This window comes from Knufia obscura (genome assembly GCF_036327395.1).
Source record: "Knufia obscura strain CCFEE 5817 isolate CBS 148926 chromosome Unknown scaffold_21, whole genome shotgun sequence".
NCBI lineage: Eukaryota > Fungi > Ascomycota > Eurotiomycetes > Chaetothyriales > Trichomeriaceae > Knufia > Knufia obscura.
Window position 1 is genome coordinate 73,202 of NW_027042707.1, and position 21,214 is coordinate 94,415.

A 21,214-nucleotide genomic window follows, 5' to 3' on the forward strand; every position below is an offset into this window, starting at 1 on the left:
AAGGATACATAATACGAAACAAATAGACCCTACTACTATTATATTTTAAACGTCTACCACGCTAGGATACGCCTAAGGTGGAACGATACGCCGAAGGATTAGACGTAATTAACGAAGCGATATCGGACTTTAAACTAGACAGTACGTTAAAAAACGATAAGGCCGTCGCAAGCCGAGATAACTAGCGACGAGGCCGTAGAGAGTCTATAACCTAACAGCTAAGGAGAAGAACCTTAAGCTAATCGAGGTCACCGCGCGTATAAATAGAAAGACCGTTAGGGTAATAGTAGATACAGGAGCCAATATAAGCTTAGTATCCTAGAGCTTCGTTACTTGATGCCTACGAGGTACGAGAAAAAAGAAGTAAGAGCTATACTTACTAAAAGGGATGAATCAGAACTACAGTAAGGTATCTAAGGAGATTCGAATGGCTTAAGTACAACATTAGAACAGGTACTATCTTATAGACCTAGATATTATCGAGAACCTTAACGCGGAATATATATTAGGACTGAATTAGCTGGACTAAACAGGATTCTTAATTAACCCCTTAAGAAGGTAATTAATGAATCGATCATAGTTCGAATTTAAATAATGTGTAATAGTAGTCTAGGCAAGGCCGCTTTACCGAGATGCAACTACTAAGAAACAGGTGAATCGGATAGCCAGGACAAACGATTAGAAATAGGAGATAAAACGAGCGCTAAACGAACTAGGGATACCTTATAAGTACCGAGACTATAAGGATCTATTTAAAGATAATAAAACACGAACCGCTTTACTAAAACACTAATTGTGGGACCACGAAATACTATTAGTCAAAGGAAAGAACCCGACTAAAGAACGTATCTATCCTCTATTACAAGCATAAGAGATAGAGCTACGAAAATACATCGATAAGAACATAAAGAAAGGATTTATCTAACCCTTAAAGTTACCGGCTAAATACTCGATTCTCTTTATACTAAAGAAAGATAGATCTCTCCGACTATACGTTAATTACCGAAAACTCAACGAGATCACCATCAAGAACAGTTACCCCTTACCGTTAATATCCGAGTTATAGGACCGACTCTAAGGAGCTAAATAGTTTACGGCCTTAGACCTTCGCGGAGTATATAACCTAATTCGCATAAAGGAAGGTAAAGAATAGAAAACCGCTTTTAGTACTCGCTATAGACTCTATAAGTACTAAGTAATACCTTTTAGCCTTACTAACGCGCCTACGTTATATTAAGTACTTATTAACGAAGCCCTATACAAAGGACTTAATATCTTTATAATAGCCTACTTAGATAATATATTAGTATTCTCTAAGATAAAAGAAGAACATATTAAGTATATTTAATAGGTTATAGAACGACTTTAAGAAAGAGAATTAAAGCTTAAACTAGAAAAGTGTGAATTCTTTAAATATAAAGTACCGTTTCTAGGATCTATCGTTAGCGACTATAGTATTAGACTAAACCCAGCGAAAGTACAGTCTATACTGGATTAGCCCGAACTAAAGAATATTAAGAAGGTATAGAGCTTCCTTAGACTAGCTAATTACTACCGACGATTCATTAAAGGATTCTCACGAATCGCTTTACCACTATTAGCATTAATAAAGAAGGGACTATAATTCACTATAGGAACCGAAGCACGAGCTGCTTTTAAACGACTAAAAGAACTATTTACTAAAGCACCTATACTAGTCTGCTTCAATCCGGAAAGAAGGATAGTTATCGAAATCAACGCTTCGGGATTCGCTATCGCTATAGTTATTAGTTAACCGGATAATAAGGGAAAGATACGACTAGTCGTATACTACTCTAGGAAGATATCACTCGCTAAAACTAATTACGAGATTTACGATATAGAATTGCTCGCGATCGTCGAGGTAATACGTGAATAGGGAGTATACTTAGAAGGATCTAAATACCCTATTAACATGTATCTAGACTACTTAAATTTAACCTATTAGACTTCGTCTAAGAAACTAGGGAAACGATAAATTAGATAGGCCGAAACGATAATACTATATAAATTTAAGATCCATTACGTTAAAGGAATAGAAAACGCTAGAGTAGATGCTCTTAGCCGAAGACCTAACTACACTAAAGGCAAGGAAAAAACGATTGAATTCTAACTCTTTAAGCTAGAAGGCAATACACTAGTATATACCTAACCACAGGTTAATTAAATAGAAAAGGTTAATAATATTCCGACTAAATAAAAGGAAAAGATCATTAGAGCGTACTACAATAATCGGACCGTAGGATATTTCGGAGTTAATAAAACAACTAAGTTAATTACTCGAAATTGGACCTAGCTAGGATTAAACAAAGACGTCAAGGACTACATTAGTTAATGTAACGTGTATACGAGAATAAAGGCGTCCAGACACAAGCCGTACGGAAAACTCCAGGCTCTAGAACCACCTTCAGGTGTATAGGAAGAAGTTACGATGGACTTTATTAGACCGCTACCGATATCTAAAGACCCAGTAACTAAACAAGGATACAATATAATCTATATGATCATAGATCAACTCACTAAATACGCCTACTTCGTACCTATAAAAGAAACTATAAAGGTAAAAGAACTAGCGTATATATTTATAAGACACGTATTCGCGTCTTATAGAATGCTATTGAAACTGGTAACCGATTGAGATAAGCTCTTTAAATTAAGGTTTTAGTAATCGTTAATGGACTAACTAGGAAGTAAGAATAAGATATTAACTGTATTTCACCCCTAGACGAACGGATAAACAGAACGAACTAACTAAACCCTAGAGCAATACCTTAGAGTATATATCAATCATAAGCAGGACGATTAGGTAGAACTATTACCTTTAGTATAGCTCGCTTACAATAACTCTAAGGTTACTACTAGAATATCACTATTCTACGCTAACTATAGATTCTACCTAAGCATTTAACGGGAACCGCTAAATGTTCGCCCTACCGCTTAATAAGCTACCGTGAAAGTTGCTAAACTTAAGGAACTTTACAAGGAATTAGTAGTAGAACTAGTATTTCTAGCTGAAAGAATAGCTAAATTCGTAAATAAAGGAAGATCTAAGGGACTAGACTTTAAAGAGGGGGGCACAGCCTACCTCCTACGACGAAATATTAAGACTAGAAGACTAAACGACAAGTTAGACTTTAAGAAACTCGGACCATTCAGAATTAAAAAGAAATTAGGACCAGTAACGTATAGACTGGTATTACCTAAAGATATAAGGATATACCCCGTGTTCCATGTAGCACTTTTAGAGAAAGTACCTAATAACGCTAAAACTCAAGAGTCGCTACTACTGGATAAAGAAACCGAGACATAGGTGTACGACGTCGAAACCGTTCTGGGCATGAGATAGGAAAAGGAAAAGAAGTTATATCTAATTAAATAGGCAGATTATAACGACTCGGATAACACATAGGAACCAGAGAAACACTTAGACCTAGACACAATTACAGAACTCCGAATACACTATCCCGAATGGATCAACGCCACTAAACCTAGAAAACGACCGGTGAAGCACTGAGTCGACCATAATAAGAAAAAACCAGTAAAACCAAGAATTGTGCTATGCGACATTAGAATAGATAAATACTGGGTACACGTAAATGGCGATTGCCCATTCGCAGGGACTGGACTAGGCAGAAAAGTGACTATAGGGTTATAGTTGTGATAATAACTCCTGTCCACTAAACAAACCACCTAAATCCACCTGCTAGACTAGAGGAACGCCCTCCTACACAAAGTCCTGATCACCCAGAGTAATTTCCTGCTCATTAGGTAAGGAATCGAAAACACTAAGCGCCTGCATTTCGCGCTTCAATATCCTAGAAGATTTGTCTTCTAAAGCAGCAATCGACTTATCAATCTTATTGATTTCCTTTTTAGTCGCTAGTATGGTCGCCTCGGCTTCCTGTAGAGCCTGACGAGCCGTAAGAAGGGCGGATCTTAACTTCGTTATCTGTTTCGACTTCTCGCGATGTTTCTACTGCTTAGCTCTCTTAAGCTCCCCTACCTTTCGGAACTCTTCTAACGCAAAAGTTCTATTACACGACCGCTGGTGTAGTACGCACTTAGCACATTTTACCGACTGCTCTCTGTTATAATAGCACACGACGTTGTTACTAATACACGCCGAACACAACACTATGGCTTCGTTTCTAATAATAGTGATGGCTCGATAAATTTCGAGGTTACGCTCAGATTTAGGGCGCTCGGGTTTTGAGGATCGTTTTTACTTAGGTTTAAGGATACGACACTGCGATATTGTAAGCTATAATAAGAAAGAAAACAGGACGCGACGCGGAATATACTAGATTATGTACTTATGTGGACGTAAGTAGGCTAAAGAGAGAAAAGTGTTACGGACCACATTGGCTAGGCCGCTATGCGGCTAGGAACGAAGGATATAGGAAAGTCTATTAAGGAAGCCTAGTACGTAAGAGGTTACGTAACTATCCGAAAGAGATAACTGTGGTATACTAGGTTTATAGTATATCGAATTATCGATACACTAATATATCGGTATACTAGTATACTATACTAATACTTCCTTATTAGGAATACCTATTAAGGTATATAAGAACGAGTTCCCTATGTAATACTTCTATAGTCTTCGTAGTTAACCTAAGTTATACCAGACCCCCTACCTATACATAACGGACCTTGCCCCGACTCATCTACATACCATCTCGCCCAGCTTACTGAGTAGAACACAGAGGTTCCACTCGTACCCTTACTGGTCACATAGAGGACAACAGCCTCATAACAGAGGTCTTCCTAACCTTAACTATTAAATAGACATTAGCTTAGTTCTATAACTACATATAGCCCTTAAGAACCTAGTTAAGCCTATCTCAATAGCGCCTACTCCGTAACTATCTTATATAATAAGTATAACAGCCGTTAATATCGAGACAATTAAGAAGGTTAAACTAACTATATAAGCTAAGAAGACCTATTTTAGATCTATAACTTTCTAAGAACCTATACAGGTTAATACGTAGTATAATATAAATGATTTTACGAAAGTAGGGATAGCTCGGAAGTTTAAGATATCTAGGATAGCAACTTAGTATTCTTAGATAGTAGATAGCCTGCGACGTACGAGCTTACGATAACTATAATATAATAAGGAGGAACATTAAGGACGATGTTATCGCTTTTTTAAGGGCGGTACCTATCGTAAGACGATGCGAGGTCTTAGCAACGCGGTTAGCCAACCTCAAGGTTGCCAACCGATCTTAAGCTCGCTCTCTCTTAGATAGTTCAACAATAACACAATCTTCACTCTCTTTATCCCTGGTATTAACTGGTCTGTTACAGTAGACCTTTCTAATCCTTAACTAATTACTTAAAAGGCTTAACTATACCTTTCTAGCGGTGTATACTATAGCTAGAATCTTTATTCTCTAGTAGTATCCAATTTAAGAACGCCCCTTTAGAATTAACTTTACCAGCCTCGCCCCTCTGCTATTTAGTAATAATAGGCTTTAAGATCTACTTAATATATACCTTTACTAATATCTTACTATTACGGTTATTAGTTATATAAAAAATTAGATTAGACTTAAACCTCTAGCTAATAGCTACCTAATAATCAATTCTTTTATTACTAAACTCTTATAGCAAATCCTTATCAGTATTAGGTAGGCCCGCCTTCGGATACTCTGTAGCTATAGCTTTTTTCTTATCTAGCCCGGGATTAAGTTATATATTACGAAAGAGGTTATAATCGCTAGGATATCGTTTAATATTTACTATTTTATATTAAGGTATATTCCTATAGGTCTCGTCGCTATATTATAAGCGCTTAAAGAAAGATATAGGTATTCGCCGTAGTAAGTTAGTACTAGCTTTCCTTATATTCTTTACCTTCTTTACCTATTGCTTCTTACATAGTGCTCTACGATTAAACTATTTATACTAATATATAGCTTCTCACACTACTCGGTTAGAGGCTTTTATACTAATACCTTAAGTAATTTACTTCTACGGTAAGTAATAAACCTCGAAACCGCCTTCCTCTATATACCAATTAATTATCTCTATTTAGCGAGTAGTTAGCGTCTTATCCTTACTACGAGATTTATCTACTAGGCCCTCTACTACCAGCATTACAGGTAACTTATTATTCCGAAAGAGATACGAGCTCGTCCTAGTAAAGCCCGCCTATTTATTAATATTATTAAGCTTTACTCAATAACTAAAGAATGTATTAAAGGCTATTATATCCTTTAGTCGTTGTACCTCCCGTTAGCTATAGAGCTAACGAGTTATCTTCTACTTAGTACCATCCTTACGGCCCCGTTTATAACGCTTATTACTTATAAACTTAGACGCTTCGTTCTAACGTTCTATTAAGATCTAATTAAGTCGTTCTTACCTTTCCTTATTATCTCGATAAGCTACATCGGTACCTACCTTATAGGCAATATAATCGTCTTCCTAGACGTAGATTTTAAGCCTCTTTACACGAGGAATACCAGGTATATTATAAATTATATAGTAATGCGCGCGCAAGCGTTATATAATAAATCTACAAGTAACGACGTTGTTAAAACCTCATACAAAAAGGTGTACTCAACGATGCAAACAGATTACTACAAGGCTACCATACTGTTTTATTTCCGGAATAAGACAAGCGTACTGTGTGACGACGTCACCGTGTTCATAGTTTCCCGACAACCGCTCTATTAGGCTACAGTGCTGAACAGAAGATCGATGGTGCCCGCTCCCGCATGGGCGCGGTTTCAGTCTCGAGTCGTTATCGATAACCGCCGCCTCAATCGACCGCTTTGTTAATCCCTCAAGTTCAAGTTGTTTTATTCCTTGAGGTCCTACTCACAGAGCACTCGCATACACGACTGTTGTGCCCAACTCTACATCTTTCACCACTACCACCGAAATGGGTGGCGCATCAAGAGAAGGTACGTTCTGGGCTTTGCGCGCATCTCTGCGTCCTCGGAAAGCGGTTCTGATCACTGACACATCTTTCGAACAGGCGGCAAGGCCAAGCCCCTCAAGGCTGCAAAGAAAGAGAAGAAGGAACTCGATGAGGATGAGCTAGCCTACAAGGCAAAGCAGGCCGCGGGTATGTTGACCGGCACGTCGCGAGCGTCTTTCAATATCGGCACTGACTAGTGTTTCTACAGATGCGAAGGCCCGTAAGGAAATGGCAGGCAAAGCGGGCGGCAAGGGCCCTCTGAACACGGGAGGCCAGGGCATTAAGAAGAGCGGAAAGAAATGAACACGCTTGTACGTTCTAGGATGCGAGGGCGAGCGCATGATCAGGCGTTAGATGTGCCTGCACCATAGCCAATATTTGCTTGCACACTGGGTGAAAATGTCATGATATCCACGAGCTACGAAGCCGAGGCGCTGAAAAGGAGTTGGTAGAGTCATGTCAACATTGGATCAAATGTTCGTGGTTCCTTGTTTCCACATCCTCCAAATTCCTGCATGTGGTACAGGCGAACAATCTATGTTTGAACGTCATGAACAAAAAGGGTATCTTGTCAAACCGCTATCAAATAAATGCCAATATCTGCCACATTGCTGCATCCCCAATCCGCATAAAACCCTGCTCATGTACCAGTCTTACAGCCGAATTGACTGATCGGGCAGTCTGACATAAACCGTATGTAATGTTCGTTCAGACCTCGTACACTGCTCAACTCGTGACTCGTTTGATCCATAAACCAGTACAAGCTTCGTAGCCGTCATCCCGATCTCTCTTCCTCTGTGCTCGGTGAAGCTGAAGGCTGATCTCATGTATTTCGCTACCAATATCGTCCAGCGCCATTTTGTGGTTTGCAATGTTCTTTTCGACCTCTTTCCGCTTCCACATATCGTACACAACAGCGTTCTTCTTCAGCGCTGCCTCGAGATCGTTAATTATTCGTGTAGTGTTATGCTTCCGACGGTTCAGGCTTTCCAGCTGAGCGTCCAGGCTTTCGATCTTGCCTGCTGCTTCCGTCGTTGTAGGCGTTGGCGGTAATGTTTTCGAAGTCGACATTGCACGAGAGATAGCCGATGATATGGAGGAAGTTCGAGGTTGAAGATTGGGTACTGGTTTCCGCACCACACTGCCGGTCGAGTCGGCGCATTGCTGATGCATGTAGGGCGGAGAATTCATGAAGGGACTGGTTGAAACAGGCCGTTTCTTGATCGTTATCGGTGCAGGCAGGTCACTCAGTGGGTGCGGAGGAGATGATCCCCGGATAACTTGCGCCAGAGAACGTGGAGAATCCGCTACGCTCGTTGTATACGTGGTCCAGCTGAAGTGGCTTTGTTCTCGATCCATATCAGGCTGAACAAAGGATTGGTCTGCATTCGTGGGGTTGTGTATCGGCGGCTCCGCAGAAGCCATTGGTGTTGTTGGTGTTGTAGGCTCTTCCTCGTACTGAGGACTCTCAACCCGCCCCTGTGATCGTTCATTTGTGGATGGCGTAGTGAACTGTGGTTCTTCGGCGCTATCCAGAGCGTTGTACTCGGTTGGGCTCTGCAAAAGGGTGTTACTAGTCATGGGTGGAGTCAGGCTCCTTGTCTTTAACGGTACTATGGGCTTGATGCTGTCCTGGAATTCGACAGTGCGAAGACTCTGCACAGCAGGAGACGGTGCGGGCGACGACATATCGGTGACCACATCATGGTACGTCTGAGTTTGGCTAGTATTGCGGTTGGTATGCTGTACAGGTTTTCGCGCAGGATGTAGTATAGGTCCTTGCCGCGCTGACGGTGTGTTCTTGACTGGCTCGACTAAAGCGGCTCTGCCACTCGCACCCCTCCATGGCGCGCGTTGTGGTGGGTTGTCCAGCGGATCGTCTGCAACAGGGGGAGGCGCTTTGCCCCATGGCTTCTTTTTCGCACCTTCTCTTTCTCGGATTCCAGCGAGAATCTGCTTCGTACGTTCCTTCAGGTGCGGATACTGCATTTCGACAGTCTGTGTTCCCGGCCGCACAGACGCAGGTATGCCTCTGTTATCATTGATTGGCTCACCAGAATAATCGTCCCATTTGGTCTGTGCCTTCCCATCGCTCTCCTCTGGTTTCGACACCTTTCGCGGAATTTGGCTCTGGAAGGGACGCTCGGGTAATGGACCTCGTGCATATGCAGGTACGACCGGCTCGATGGGCGATACTGGCCGCTCTTCTTGCTGACGATCCAATGGATGCTGCTGCGATGTTTGAGGCGTAAGCGGAGAGACGTCGTCTGCAGGTGTTTGACTTTCTACATCAACATTTATCCTCAGCCCAGCATCTCTCGACATTGGAGGCGGTGAAGGTTGTGAGTAGACGTTGACAGGCTGTGGTATTTCGGTCATTGGAGGCACTGCTCGACTGGACCTGGTTAGCAGGCCACCGATTGTTCTTGTTGCTTTACTTACAAAGGCAGCTCCGGTAGACCTATGTGAGCGCTTTGTCTGCGACTGCTAGTCGAGTCCACTTCTGGTATTGTTTCCAGATATCGATCGTCGTAGTCGCCATAGCCGTCATCTCGATCTAACTGCGTAAACTGCGTGGGCTGGCTAATTGCTGGCTGCTTGTTTCCCCATCTCTGCCACATTGTGATCCGAAACAATGGTCTTGTTAGTCAGGCTGAGGGTCGCTGTTGGAAGGAACGAGTTATAGCTTGCACTGAGCCGAAGCGAAGAACCAGGGCCAAAGTAGCTGCATATGAGCTTTGGGTATCAATAATGCGATATTGTGTACAGTTGTCACTGAACCAGCAGTGCCTCTATGTACAAAGGACGCGTCCACGCGGCTAGAAATGTCTTACCAGAATCAAATGTACAGATACCCATCTCCGGTTCTCAGCCTGTGAGCAGTATGGTCGTTTGGTGTTACAACCAATATGAAGGAAGGATTCGCCTCGGATGGTCAGGACCTGAAGTGCACAAGGGGACCCTCACGAGCCTAAGCGGCTGTTCATTGGTCGATTAGTGGTTCGTTTCACCAGCGGCGCTCGGCTTGGCCTAGAGTCACCACACGTCAGCCCCGAAAGAGATCTCGAAATTAAGTGACTTGCTTGATCCACCCACGACATCTGGCGGCTTTTCACTAAACCAGCCCCCCTTGACGAGTATTGCACATCCTCCTATCTCAAACGACGGCACATCTGCGTCGTAACAACATCGCTGGCTATAATGTCGCCGACTAAGCTGGGCGAGCAGGCAATCATGACAACACGCACTGCCATCGATAGGAGTAATGGACCATTCAATGCAAACGGAAGCTGAAAGCGTACGCCTACGTTCTAGCCATCACTATAATCTGCGCGCTCATAGCACACGGGTTCGATGCAATCGATGGAAATGCATTAAGCCACTGCAGCTGACGTAGAGCTCGCCAAATCTCGAATTTTATCGTGCCAGCTCATGATTTCGTTTGGGACTGCCCCAAGTGCTTACCAATATTTACGAAGTTCATGTGACAGGCCAGAAGTCAATGAATGAACATGAAGATGCGGGTTGCACAGGTGTTGATGCTCGAAGAGCACATCATTGTTTGCGAAGGTGAAAGCATGGCAGCGACTTTGGCTGATATTCTGCTTGGCCTTACTCGTCCCATACAACAAATTGTTCGTGCTGGTCTTTCCTACTAAAGACACTCGAGCACTATTCCCTGAGTCGAAGGAATCGACTATGATGGTCTGAATACGGGCTTTGTCAGGCATTACTTCTGCTTCTCATGTTCAGGTACGTTGTTCCTTCTTGTTGAGAGCGATTGCCTGTTTTCGATGGCCTGCCTCGTTCTTGCCGATCCCGAGCACTGTTCCTTTCTTCCACCTGTATCGTTCTTTCTACGACCTGAGCGACGACTTGTTAATCCCACACCCATTCACGCCTCCGGTTGCTCTTAAGTATGCCGGGTGCCCGATATGTCGTTGCCCGATCCCGACAGCATCTACAGGTGAAGAACAACGCCAGGACAATGCCCAATGTCAGACAGAACGTGCCTGAGGCAGGACCCCGCTAGGAACGTCGTTTCTCTGCCCGGACCTGTTCGTTGCTGGACCTTCTGCAGCCAAAAGGTCTTGCGAGGTCGTCACAATCGCTTGAAAAGTCGCCAGAAATTCACCTGACATTTCTCATACTTGAATCTCAACATAAACGAATGAGGAGCTGGTTCGCTCTGAGCACAAGGAACGAAATGTGCCTGGACGGACTGCGATCGCCTCTTATCCTTAATACATACATACTCAAGGTGTGTGAGGCCGTCGATATCAAAGCTTTCCAGCCGACCATCTACCAAGAATGGGCGTGAAGTCTGATATCTCAATTGTCTTCACAGCTACCTGGCTGCATGACTGCGTCCCTCACTAGCTCCTTCACTCTTTCAACATCAACTGCAAAAGGGTACCTTACGGACCGCAGCGTTTGTCCCTTCGGCGCGTACATTTGCTGCGAAGCCCTCACATTCCCATAATATGGACTGTACCACGCAACATCGACATCAACGAAGAAGTCCGTGCTGTTCGTCACGACAGTCTCCGGCTCAAGCATCACGGCCAGCGCTGTTGCATCCCACAATGGAAAGTACGCTTGGAAGTACTGCATCATAGCTTGCGAGAAGCTATTGTTGACATTATATATCTCTTCGAGATCAGTCTGATTCAGGAAGACGCTGTTAGCGGCATTGCCGACCAAAGTGATATTCTGCCAATCTGCAGTGAGAACGATCTTGGCAGCCTCTGGATCAATCTTGATGTTGATGTCGGAGTTGATATCCGCCTCATTGGCGCTGCCTGTCACCATGAGCAGGTTTGTATCAATATATCCGCCCATGAAGACAAGCTCTTTTGCGTTCTGGGCAAATGTGGGGTCTAGACGGATGGCCAGCGCGATGTTGGTGAAAGAACCGGCAGCGTATATGCTGACTTCGCCTGGGTACTCACGAACCATATCAACCATGAAAGCTGCTGCCATGGTACCATTGAGCTGATTGAGATCAGGAGCTTTACCGTCAACGAAGGATGATGGGACAATTCGATTCGGGTTACCATCCGTAGGATCTGAACCTGCGGCTTCGGCCGTCATATTCATCGGCGCAAACGCCCCTGACCATGGTAGGGCACCATGGATGTACTCCCATGACTGCTGAAGGTCGGCAGTATTCAGCAAAGGGTAGTCGGTGCCCTTGTGGACCGGTATGCAGTTCTCCAGGCCTCCCAACTGGAGCGATCGTAGTGCGTGTAGCGAGCACTGTAAAGCCCAACTGTTTGCTGTGTTGGAGGTAAGGCCTAGTATCTGGTACGGACTAGCTAGTGCCATGAGCACCAAAATGAAGTCGGTTGGACCCCAATCATTGTCGAGAATCACTTTCGGCGCTTCTGTCTCACCTTGCCTCTTGATCGGAACGAGGCCGGTGGTTGCTGCAGCGCACAATGCTAGCAATACAGCAATTGCTGCCTTCATTACTGCTGGTTTAGGCGCTGCGTCGATCAAGCATCTAATCCTTTACTTGGTTGTCAAGTAGTTTCCTAGTTGTCAATTGTGATCTTCGGACGCTGTTGTTCTTCGAACGACTGTCACTATCAGCAGTCCTGTATGTCGCAACTAGCTTTGATCACGTCCGCAAGCACAGCGACAGGCAAGGAGAGCGGGATCTTCGAGGACGACACCCTGTAGCCATTGCGCATGAATATGGTGCGGCATCGTGCAGCTTTTGGGGCTTGTGGTAGGATCCCCCGATCTTGCCGATAAGAAGCCTCTTCGCGTCTGAGCAGCTGCGTCATGATGCCTCCGATGCATTGGAAATCTGTGGATATGGAACAGATAAGGTTGTCAAATCTACGAGATAGGTTGCTACAAAAAGTATGGCCGGGAGAGTGGGGTGTTACAGCAGTGGTGGAAGGCACTAAGGTTTACCGAGCGGTGTTGGCTGGGTTGAGCATAGATTACAGAAGCGCAGCAGTTCTGCACGCCATGACATTCCGTAGTACTGCTTACCTAATGGACTCTTCTCTATTCGCAACTTGCGTTCGCTGTCTATCACCATCAACAAATGCTTCATTATCATGACGGCAGCCTTCTGTAAATCGACCTGGGCCATCGAGCGCACGATGATTCCTCAACACCAGAAGCGTCTCGTTCAGTAGTATTGCCCTCGCGATAGGCTCAGCGCCTGTCAGACATTCGAGATGGATCTTCACGTGACCAACATTTCACCGACTCTCTTAGGAATTAAATAGTCTTGCGTGCGGACCTCCCACTGCAGGTAACATCTGGCTGGCAAGCCCTGCCTTGTGCAGCCAGAAGGGGTCGTCACTACCCCAATTCCTTCCACAATGTTGTAGGGCGAAGCTTCCGTTTGCGGCTCCTGCGCGACCTCTTCGCCGTGGCGTACCTCGAGCATTCTCAGTACGCTGACTGCCAGCTGAAGTGCGTGCATCCTACGCTTTTGCCAAGCAGGATGGAACAAAGAAGCCGGCTGAGACCCACTTGAGGGGTTTCGCCATTAGGTTAACGACCAATCGCCAACGTAGCCTCTCAGTGTGGATCTCGCGGAGTCTTTGGCTGCCAACAACACTTCTCAACCGACGCATTCCATAATGTTACGTGCTGCGACACGTTACTGCTTCCTCCAGTTCGCCTCAGGCACGCAGATAAAGTCACGGTGAATTGTGGACAACAGACGGTCGTCAACGGTGATAATACATGACAATATCAACTATCAACCACTATGTGAGGAAGCGTTGGCAACAGCGGCTTCCACAGCTCCCTCGAGATCCGCATGAAAAAGTGGTCTGTCCAAAGCGAAGACTGGCCGAAGCCCCTCATACTTCTCCGAGATCGTACCAGTGACTGGCGTCTCAGTACTCGACGCTTCCGAGTCTGCGTCTTCCGCTTTGACAACATGAACAACCTTCCCACTACTATTGCTCTCGTCGTCCGCATTGAGCCTTTCGCCCCTCCGCCTTATCTCAGAGCTTACATCAGCCTCAGTTGCTCCGCCGAATGCGGTCGTCAAAGAATAGATGGGCATCCAGTTGCCCAAGGAATGACGGTCTTTCTCCGAGAAGCGCCCGAATCCTGCTGTTGCCAAAGCTCGTCGAGACCAACGATTCCTCAAGCCTCCGAAATGCCAGTCTACTGGCGAAGGGCTTGCCCAGCGGTCCAGCGCGTTTCTCGCGTCAACCAGGCCTTGAACACTTGTGATGTCGATGTTGTTGATTGTCGAGCAGTCTATGACGATTGCTTTCAGGATGGGCAGACTCATGTCTTTGCTGCTGAGTGTGGATGCATCACACCAGAGGGCGTCGTGCTTAGCCATGTCGGACGGGGGTGTTGTGCGTCTTGTTTGTGCATATACGTAATCAGTCAGAGTTTTGAGATGCAATGCCTGATTCAGGTAGTTGAAGCCCTCAGGAAAGTGGTAGACGAAAACACCGGGATGGGGGCTTGCGAGGACAATATCTGGATTGGAGGCATCCTTTCTGTTCAAGGCGAGGTACACGTCTCGGTGTTCCCGTTGGTCCGGATCTTCGCTGATCCCTGGCGAGCCATCACCCATGCGAGCTGTCTTCTTGACTGAAGTTTGTTGTATCGGTACCCGACCGAGGAATGTGCCGTTGGTGCGGGCAAGACGGACCAGTAGGACGAGTAAGGAGAGGCCGATCGTGATGTAAATCGACGTCTCGAGTCCTGTGAAGACGGCCATGATAACGCCAATAACCCAGATGACACACTCGAATGGCGAGAAGTGCCAATACTTCATGACAACCTTCGGAGATGCCACAAGGTTGATCACGGCATGTATGATCAGACCTGCTAGCGCCGCTCTTGGGATATAGTAGAAGACCGAGGTCAAAGCGTATAGTGCAAGCAGCAACATCAACGCGGAAAATAGGCCAGCCAAAGGAGTCCTTACAGCAGCTTTCGACAGGACGGCCGAGGCACCGAAAGAACCAGTACAGGAATAGCCGCCAAGAAATGGGCCCAGCATGTTTGCGGTACCCTGAGCCATGATCTCTTGTGATGGAACAACCTCATAGCCGAACTGCTTACCGAAGTTCTTGGCTATGGCAATGTGTTCGATCACTAGTATAATGATGATGATTGGGGCTTGAGGTATGATAAGGCTTATCAGATCTCCGTCGAGCCTAGGTGGTCCTGCATAAACGAAACCTAAGTTCAAAGTCAGCACAACTCAGCCAACCAAGTCATTATCAAGATCCTTACCTTGCTCAATGTGGCCGACGATCTGGAACTTACTATCACCAGGTGGCAAAGTCCGGTTGACCAGGAAGCTGATCAAGGTATAGAACAGCATGGCAAAGGTCAAGCGCAGGGATGATATAGTCGCCCAAAGACGTTTTCGAGCTGGCTGACGGACCTCCATCTTTGCACAGATCCTCCTCACGACGTCCAGAAGAACCAAACAGGTGACGCCTATGGCGGCATCTAATTGTGTGTGACCGAGGTTTCGGAGCACATTGATGATCACTTTGTATGGCTCTTCTCGCGAGTTGATGCCAGGAATGCCCATCATTGTCGGAAACTGCGTACACATTATGGTGATGCTAGCTGATGTGATGAATGCCGAAACGGGGATATACGGTATGACTTCCACGACCCAGCCCAGACGCAGCAAGCCAATCGCGAAGAGAATGGCTCCGGTGGTGAAAGACAGAGCTTTGGCGATCTCAGGGCTCGTGTACTTGCCCGGACGCGCTTCATGCACGTGGGTGATGATCTCGCCAACGAGAAGAGAGCCAACGGCTGTTGTCTAGACAAAGATCAGCATCAATAAGCGACTATTGAGTTGCGGTTCAGACGTACTCCGATCACGATATCCCTGGACGTACCGAACAGCCAATACGTCGCAGCCCCAGCGAATGACGTGTACAGGCCAAAGTCCGGGCTCAGTGTTGCCAACAATGCGTATGCCATTGCTTGAGGAATGACAACCAGACCGACGGTCAGACCTGCAATACAATCACCCAGGAGCCATCGCCAATTGTACCGTGGGAGCCAGCCGATGCATGGGAACAAGGCTCTGAAATATCGAGTGATGCCGTCTGCTGTAGGTGCTAAATCTTTCAGTGCTTCTGTGACTGTTGGCTCTTTTTCGAAATAGGGCTCGTCGACGGCGTTCCCCCACGTTGCGGCGATGTCTGCGCGTTGTTCACTGGCTTGCACTGGAGGCTTTTCACCTCTCAGAGCTGTTTTGAGGGACCGCATGGTGTCTGTGTCATGAGAAGCAGGACCTGAATAGACCAGGCGAGAGTGGTAACGATATCGCAACCATCATGAATGACTTATGTGAAAAGACGGACATCTGCTGTGGATGATGTCGATCTGGTACCTGGTGGACCCCATGACTCAGGGTCGCCGACGTTTAAGCAGAAGTCCCCGAGAGCCGGAGTCTTTTTCGCTGACAGCCAGCCGACAACCGACAACCACCTTTTAGTTATATGAGGGATTTGTTGATCCACTGTCCTGCGCGTATTGTCGAACAAGTCCGTCCACCATTGCACTATGCAAAAATGTCGGTTTCGGTATCGGCCGTCTGTTGTCGGCTGTCGGTCCCCATGGGCAGACCACCCCACGTGGTAAAGCAAGAAAGCTTGGCACAAGATACAGGATAGAGTTCCTCCTCGCATCCACTCACGTACCGGAAGGTTGGGATGAGCGCTTCTAAATAGAATCAATTCATATCAAGTCCAACAATGGTACGACCAAGGACCGCCACAAACAAATCCGGCTTGTAGGAAATCAGGAAACCACATGATCGCAGATGCCAATGTCAAGCTAAGAGCCCCGCTACCGAAGATTTGCCGAATACAGGGGGCGAATTCATGCGCATGTTGGGGTTAGCGTTTAGTGGCATGCTTATATGCTGTTGCCAACAAGCACTCGTCTTCCGCCTCAACCGCTCCTGCCACCTCCACCCATCGATCAATCGGCGTGCCCGCTTGAGCTGCCACAATTTGTGTTTCCAGCAGCCAAAATCGTACTTGACGAAGCGGCCATTCGCGTTGATCGGCGGGTGCACCTCGTCGGCGTCTATATGCACCTGAAGCGTTGTTGTTCATCCCATACTGGTTCCTGCTCGACCTCGACCTCGACCTCGAGCTCAGAAGGCTAGCCACGAGGGCTGGACCCTCGTCAACGGAGCCGCAGGCTCAGTACTATTTGTCGCGACATCGTTTTCTGCACCTGGGTCGCCCGACCAGGACCGTGGCCAGAACGTTGGCCCTGACTACGCCCTCGAACAGTTCCACTGTTTTGGATACCATTGGCATCTGGACCGTCAGTGTCGGAAGCCGCGGCCCCAGCTCAAGCGGCTTCCTGTGCCTGTCTCTCCTTCCGACGATGTGCTTGGCCAATAAGCTTATCAACATTTACCGGCTCCGTTTCGGTCCAATGATGCTCGAGCCAGGTATGAAATGGCATATAGCCACATTCGTCTAGGAGCTAGAAGAATTCGTCGTCTGCAATAATTTCTAACCTTGGAGATGGCATATCGTTGGCGCGGAGGGACTCGATTAATATGGAAGATTTTATTCAGTCCGCTGCATATGGAGTATACAAGCCTAGCTCGTCGTCGTCTTTGACTCACTGACGTTCTTGACCCTTTCTCTGGTCCTTCTGCATAAGCGCGATCTCGCGCAACAACCGCTTTGTAATAAGAAGCGAAACAGCTTGTATTGCGCCAGGATCAGTCAATCCTCTGTCCTCCCATTTGATTCTGCAACCCATGGCCTTCCATGCACCATTGTCTTTGATGACGAAGTACAAGCCTATAAGCGCCTCTTCAGTCCCTGCTTGTCCAGAAGTACGCTCCTCATGGTAGATCCAGATCTGCTTGTTGTCAGGATTACTATCTCCACGAAGCAGAACTCTGTGACAGACCGAGGCTTCCTTTCCCCGTCTAAGAAACTTGTATGCCTCTTTGTGGCCTTCCTTGTTGGTACGCCGATGCCATATCTTGAAGTCTTTGTACGTGGTAGTCTCCAATAGACTTTTGATACTATCGCAACCTTTGCTGTGATAGACTAGAGTCTTAATCACGTCGCGAAGTTCGTAGTCCCTGGAGTCCAATTTTCGAACTTGCTTCGTGCGTAGACCATCGAGGTCGAGGAGACGAGGCTTGCCTGGAGGCCAGCCTCGACGGTATTTTGATGATGCTTCGACGTCTTCTTTGAAGCGCGGATCGGGCTCGGCAAATTTCACACTCTTTGCACCTGCTTCGCGGCGCATAGAGCTTCTCTGATGCGACATCGTGCTCGTCAGCGGCAGCACGGATTGGGTCTTCATAGGCTCTCGGTATGGGGAAGCAGGACGGTCCAGGACCGGTGATGTGAAAGCTGGCGTGGTACGTACTGAATGCTGGGAGGAGCCATAATCATACCTGGGTTGAAGTTGAAGCAGGAGCCAAGCGAGCTTCCAACGACCGCGATTGTGTTGACACGTGTGGCATGGGTCTTTCATTCATCAGCTGAGGTACTGGCCATTGAGTGTATAGACAAAGATGCGATACTCGGGTTCAACATCGCTCGATCTCGCTGATTGTCAAAAGACCACAACCCTGCTGGGAAATCCTCAATTTCTCATCTCTACCTTTTCGCTTTGCACATTGGCAATACTCTGTAGCATGAACTTGCTGACTACGTACGACACAAGCTCCATCGTCTCCGCATCCTTGCTTTCTCTGATTCCCCAGGCAGCCGAGCAGCTTGTGGCCTTCCACACACCATCAGCCTTGACTCGAACTCAACGTGCATGTAGGCGTCTTTCTCGTCGAGCTTTGAGTCTCCGCTGACAGCAGAAGCATTTCGACACCGTCGATTCCACCCTTGTAGTACACGAGTGTCTTAGCCAGATCCTTCAACTCGTAGTTTCTCGGGTCGGCCTTCTGCCCGTCTTCTCGCGTGATACCACCAAGGTTGAGAACGCATGGACGGTCTGGGAACCAGTTCAATCGGCCTGACAGAAGCATCTCAACATGAGTATTATGCTGGTGGAGTACAGGGCGTGACTTTCACACCTCCTTGACTTCTTTGTATTCTGTGACCGCCCGAGAAGCCATATCGTGGGTAATGTGGAGGTATTCTTCAGCGCTGGCTGTTTGGGACGAAGAATCGAGCAGGCACAGGCACCAAAAGTTGTGACGAATCCGTACAAGTGGTGACGACGAACAGTCAATTTTGATGGGCTGAATATGATCGTCACGTTGTGATATTCCTATGTCATTCAATGAAGTATCTAGACTTGATTAGCCCATTTCAGAAAAGCCTCAGCTGCCTCGTTACAGTATACATCATTCTGCACATGGTGACCTGAATCTTCAACCAAGATCAACCTTACAGCATCCTCACTCTTCACCTTCGCAACACCTTCGACCTCTTGGTTCTCATCCCGCAGCTTAGTTGCATCATTAACCTGCTTCTGGCTCTTCAGGTCCTTCAATGCATCTCGATACTCCCCACACTGCCTCTCCCACATCCAAGCCCGATACATCATATCCTCCTTCCCAACCATAATACAAACCTTATCCCTTCCATTACCAGCATCCCGAATGTTTCTCACAATATCCCCACAGCTCAACCACGTATTCCCCCTCCCCAACACCCACCCCCAAAAGTTATCCCCAACCATCCCCACCGGCCACCCCATACTCTCATAGTCCGGCATCCACCGCCTAAACTCGCCCACTCGATCCGCAGGAAACCTATGCCCAAAGAACGCAGCACGCACCAACCCCTCCGTACTCAACGGACTAGTAGGATGCTGAAAATGGAACATACTCCTCAACGTAAACCACGGATCATGCCTCCACCAATTCCAGTAGATATCATAGCTGCCGTAGCTGGGTATAGCATCTACCAAGCACAGCCCGCTCGCATGCATCCTCAGCTTCGGATCTGGTGACATACCACTCAGTAGATACTGACTTAGCCCGCCACCGCTCGAGTGGCCTACCAAGATCGGCAACCGAGTCATCGAGTTCTGCTGTTGCTCGAGCCTGTTGACATGTTCAAGGCAGGCGACCATATCACTTTGAATATCCTCGAACGGAGTGCCGAACACCATCCGCCAGTACGGAAGTGTATAGCTGCCACCATGGTTTCGCACGCTGTAGGCGTAGAGCGTGCCGCTGTAGTTGTGGTTGTGGAGGTATGTCATCCACTCCAGCCAGACGCCGGCGGACCCATAGCCGCCGTGGGCGAAGAAGATGGGTGGTTGTGGTTGGGATATCGGTGAGGTTGCGGTGACCGGATTGGGTTCACAGACGAGAAGCTCGAGGTCGCCGCCAGGTGTTTTGACGAAGGTGCGTTTGATATGTGGTGGGAGAAGCCTGAATTGGGGTTCTTGCCGTGTCCATTTGAGATTAAACAGTGTCGCTATGGAGTCGATGAGGTACATCTTGCCTGCCGTTTTTGCTTGAGTTTTAGTAGGTTAGGAGGCTTGGAAAGGGAAGTGGTTCAAACGTCGAAGATTGAAAGGGGCAGAACGTATCCGGTAGAATAAAAAATACGTACGACCTAAGTTGGTGCTCTTCCCATGAACATATATTTGTGCCATGCTATCGTGTTGTACCTACCTTCTACAGTCAATGAGTCCCATTCTGTGGTCGCATTCCTGGTGTCTTGGGGGCTCGTGTTCACGAAAGTCAAAAAGGCCAAAAATAGTAGCAGTCTTGCAGCCACAGTCACATGGAACTGCAAGAACAGTCATTTTGGAATGCTCGAAGGTCCTGTAGCAGCGCGATGCTGCTGGGTGGTTGGTGGCTGTTCTTGACAAAGACATGATCCAATAAACTCGGAGGAAGGAGACGTGGAAGAAAGCGAGATTGGTTGGCAAAGTAATGAGCTTGAAACTCTTTCGGCAATGCCAAGCTCGAAGAGGCGCGGAAATCTGCAGCTTCCGAGCCAGCACGACGGAGAGGCAGACCAGTCAATATTCACTAACAGATAAGAAGAGCATTGGATATCATTCATTCATCATAAGCTGATACAGCACAGTTCTGTGCTAACTAGGTAGTGTTGTCACATTCATGCATAGCCCAAATGCTACGCTTTGCTCGCTCATAAGCCTGCTCATCTCCTATCATATCATCATAAGCTGCCTTCCAATACTCTACTCTCCATAGAGGCAGTGTTTGCTTTGCCCATGCCAGTTCGTTGGGCGAGAGCTGTGATCATTACGGATCAGTGGGTAATGTGGTGCGTCGCTTGCAGGTAACAAGGTCCCATCGGA

At 46.9% G+C, this 21,214-nt stretch overlaps 7 protein-coding genes across 7 annotated transcripts; 1 reads left to right on the forward strand and 6 right to left on the reverse strand.

The window, feature by feature from the left end:
• Positions 1-6,913: 6,913 nt before the first annotated feature.
• Positions 6,914-7,255, forward strand: TMA7 (Translation machinery-associated protein 7; the record flags this gene model as incomplete). Its single annotated transcript, XM_064879210.1, has 3 exons — positions 6,914-6,935; positions 7,010-7,099; positions 7,161-7,255. 3 exons carry the CDS (start codon positions 6,914-6,916, stop codon positions 7,253-7,255), a joined length of 207 nt encoding a protein of 68 aa, XP_064724974.1.
• A 423-nt stretch (positions 7,256-7,678) lies between these two features.
• On the reverse strand, positions 7,679-9,573 carry PMZ80_010823 (uncharacterized protein; the record flags this gene model as incomplete). The annotated part of the gene is made up of 2 exons (XM_064879211.1): positions 7,679-9,347; positions 9,395-9,573. The coding sequence occupies 2 exons, from the start codon at positions 9,571-9,573 to the stop codon at positions 7,679-7,681; spliced, it is 1,848 nt and encodes a 615-aa protein (XP_064724975.1).
• A 1,711-nt stretch (positions 9,574-11,284) lies between these two features.
• Positions 11,285-12,424, reverse strand: PMZ80_010824 (uncharacterized protein; the record flags this gene model as incomplete). The annotated part of the gene is made up of 1 exon (XM_064879212.1): positions 11,285-12,424. The coding sequence occupies one exon, from the start codon at positions 12,422-12,424 to the stop codon at positions 11,285-11,287; it is 1,140 nt and encodes a 379-aa protein (XP_064724976.1).
• Positions 12,425-13,682: 1,258 nt separating this feature from the next.
• Positions 13,683-16,192, reverse strand: PMZ80_010825 (uncharacterized protein; the record flags this gene model as incomplete). The annotated part of the gene is made up of 3 exons (XM_064879213.1): positions 13,683-15,136; positions 15,191-15,737; positions 15,791-16,192. 3 exons carry the CDS (start codon positions 16,190-16,192, stop codon positions 13,683-13,685), a joined length of 2,403 nt encoding a protein of 800 aa, XP_064724977.1.
• A 1,377-nt stretch (positions 16,193-17,569) lies between these two features.
• On the reverse strand, positions 17,570-18,235 carry PMZ80_010826 (uncharacterized protein; the record flags this gene model as incomplete). Its single annotated transcript, XM_064879214.1, has 1 exon — positions 17,570-18,235. One exon carries the CDS (start codon positions 18,233-18,235, stop codon positions 17,570-17,572), a length of 666 nt encoding a protein of 221 aa, XP_064724978.1.
• Positions 18,236-18,710: 475 nt separating this feature from the next.
• Positions 18,711-18,953, reverse strand: PMZ80_010827 (uncharacterized protein; the record flags this gene model as incomplete). The annotated part of the gene is made up of 1 exon (XM_064879215.1): positions 18,711-18,953. The coding sequence occupies one exon, from the start codon at positions 18,951-18,953 to the stop codon at positions 18,711-18,713; it is 243 nt and encodes an 80-aa protein (XP_064724979.1).
• A 266-nt stretch (positions 18,954-19,219) lies between these two features.
• PMZ80_010828 (uncharacterized protein) lies at positions 19,220-20,380 on the reverse strand (the record flags this gene model as incomplete). Its single annotated transcript, XM_064879216.1, has 1 exon — positions 19,220-20,380. The coding sequence occupies one exon, from the start codon at positions 20,378-20,380 to the stop codon at positions 19,220-19,222; it is 1,161 nt and encodes a 386-aa protein (XP_064724980.1).
• Positions 20,381-21,214: the final 834 nt, after the last annotated feature.